The sequence below is a fragment of the Rhododendron vialii genome, chromosome 2a (genome assembly GCF_030253575.1).
Source record: "Rhododendron vialii isolate Sample 1 chromosome 2a, ASM3025357v1".
Lineage (NCBI taxonomy): Eukaryota > Viridiplantae > Streptophyta > Magnoliopsida > Ericales > Ericaceae > Rhododendron > Rhododendron vialii.
The window spans coordinates 21,051,408-21,054,315 of NC_080558.1; the positions used below are offsets into that span (position 1 = coordinate 21,051,408).

The 2,908-nt window shown below is 38.5% G+C and overlaps 1 protein-coding gene across 1 annotated transcript; it reads left to right on the forward strand.

Annotated features, from left to right (window-relative positions):
• Positions 1 to 1,645: 1,645 nt before the first annotated feature.
• On the forward strand, positions 1,646 to 2,633 carry LOC131316384 (VQ motif-containing protein 4). The gene has a single exon (XM_058345729.1). It carries the CDS (start codon positions 1,824 to 1,826, stop codon positions 2,466 to 2,468), a length of 645 nt encoding a protein of 214 aa, XP_058201712.1. The 5' UTR covers positions 1,646 to 1,823; the 3' UTR covers positions 2,469 to 2,633.
• The last annotated feature ends 275 nt before the right edge of the window (positions 2,634 to 2,908 follow it).

Genomic DNA, 2,908 nt, shown 5'->3' on the forward strand with positions numbered 1-2,908 from the left:
ATGGCAAAGCGGGTTAGTTAATAAATGACTATTAGAAACTTTTTTTTATCAAAAGCATTAACCTAATGTCTCATAAAAGAATGGGAAGTATAATCCATGACAGCACTACATTGGATACAATACATTTTTATGCTAAAGGGCAATAATACTAGAAGGTACAAAATTGGAAGTATGATCCGTATGCAGGGTCAATTTCGTAATCATCCAAAGGTTAGTTCTGGGAGGCATCAATGATATTGTTATCTTTTATTATAGAAAATTAATAAAGCACCACTAGCAAAGCAATGGCACTTCTTTCTTCTTCTTTTTTATTGCAATTACTTGTCATATAATGGGTACATCCAGTAATTTCTCCTAATTAAGAGGACCACTCATGAAATTACGACAGTGATCTCTTTCAAGGGACCCTGCAAGTCAATGGCAAATATTGAAACTCGTTTGACAATTTTGTTTCTTTCTCTTTCATAAGTACCCCACCACTAGCCCTCCATTTTGTTCTGAAATTCCAATAACCACCAATGACTTCTTACCAGTTGGACTCTTTCTTCAAACTCGTTGCCCACCCTCTCTGCCATTGGGTGTTTTCACTCTCCAACTTATTTTCCAAAGAAAAATTACCTCGAAATTTGGAAGAAATTTGATTTCTAAAAATATTTATCTTGGTATTTATGTTCCACCTGAGCTTATAGTAATTTTTTGTTGTTGAAATTAGGAGCCAAAATTGTTCAAATTGAGTTTTGATAAATTATTTTCGCCAAGTTTTTAAAGTTATTCTTATTAAAAGTTAGAAAAGAGAAAAGTGTATCAAGAAAATTGACATAACTCTCGAGATGAGGAAGGAAAGAAAAAAAAAACCTAAAGCCCTAAAACCAAAACGAACACCTTTTCAAAAATCTTATTTTAAGTGGCTATTATTCCAACTCTCTTAGGTTAAGCAAAATAAATGCTTACGGCTTATTTGATAACCTAATTTCTTATTTAATTAATGGAAAAAGTAAATAAGTAACACATCATAAGATAGAATCTATTTCTACCACTAATTAGTTTATTAATTATGCATTATCAATCAAGACAATCTAATTTGTTTTGCTAAAATAATCTTATTTTCTAAGATGGGCAGCCAAAGTGCCAAACTATTCGGAATAATTAGGTAGTGTCCCATTGGGCACCACGTGGGTGTGTTTCAAACTCTTACTTCCTACGTCCCAATTTGTTATGTCTGTTTTTTTTTTGAAATCTCACAAAAAATTGTTTATATCTCACAATCTAAAATATTTTTTTATGATTTCAAAATCTTTGTTTAAAAGAATTAATTGAGATCTATCAAATAAAATTCATATTGAACATATAAAATATTATATATTATAAATATAAATAATTTTTTAAGACGTCCAAAAAAGGAAACATGTATAACATTTTGGAACAGAAGTAGTATCTATCACACATTTGTTTGGGCTCCTCAAAATTTACGGTGCAAACCACACAAATATGGGTAGAGAAAAAATTTGGGATTTCACGTGGCAGTTCTTCATGAACGCTAGATGAATTATTTTCCCAAACTGTCCTCATCATTTTGTAAAAACAACAAAGGCGCGTGAGAGACAATTCCTTCCAATCGAGAGTGTAAATTAACCGCAGAAGACCTCCAAACTCCCCAACAAAACATTTCTTACCAAACCAGAGAAGGTAACAAAGGAGTACAAAAACTGCCAAAGAAAACTTCCTCCTCATCTATAGTCTCTCATCAAAGTCTGTTTTCTTCACACCTCTCTCTCTCTCTCTCTCTCTCCTCACCTATCTCTCTCCAAAATTCAGACCCATCAATGGAAACCTCTCCCAAACTCCAAGAAAACCAAAACCCATCTGCCCACAGCCACAGCACCACCAGCACAACCAGCAGCAGCACCAGCAGCAATGGGCTCCACCCACCACCACCACCACAAACCCCCACCACACCCAAACCCATCACCAGATCCGAGCCCAACAGCCCGTACCCGACCACCTTCGTCCAGGCCGACACCTTCTCCTTCAAACAAGTCGTCCAGATGCTCACCGGATCCTCCCACGCCAAACCCGACCCGCCCAAGAACCCCATCCCCCCGATCCGATCCGGGCCCAAGAAACAACCATCTTCCAAACTCTACGAGCGGAGGAACAGCCTCAACAAGAGCTTCAAGATCAGCCCGTTGCTGAACTCCGGCTTGACCCGGACCCACGAGATCCTGTCCCCGAGTATTCTCGATTTCCCGTCGCTCGCCCTCAGCCCGGTCACCCCGCTCATACCCGACCCGTTCAACCGGTCCCCGCAGCCCGGTTTGGACATGGAGAAAGAGAAAGATGCGATTGAGAAAAAAGGGTTTTACTTGCACCCGTCGCCGGCGAGCACTCCGAGGGACTCGGAGCCCCGGCTGCTGCCCCTGTTCCCGGTCACTTCCCCTAGGGTTTCAGGTTCTTCTTCTTCGTCTTGAGCGAATTTTTCTCTCTTTTATTTTTTTTGGGTATTTGTATAATTTTTTTTTTAATTATGTGGGTTTTGTTATTTTACTAATGTGGGTTTTTCAAATTGATGAGGCTAATGCTCTGTTGTTATATAATGATGAATGTGATGTACAATTTGGAGAGGGTTTGGAGAATCTTTTGCTTCAATTGTGTAATTTGATCCCTGTTCCTCTCCCTTCCTTTTGGTGATTTAAATCCTTTTGGCTCTCCTCAGTTTTCTTGGGGTAGGCCACCTTGACCCAGTATTTTTCTTGGGTTGTTGTCTTAACTTCTACTTAGATTTTGGTCAAATTTTTCCATTGCATCGATCCTCTCAAAATTGAAAAAAAGCTCGTGTAAGACGATAAAAAGAACATAATAGACCTACTTTAAAAAATTAAGAGAGAACAACCGAATAAGCCGCCTCAAA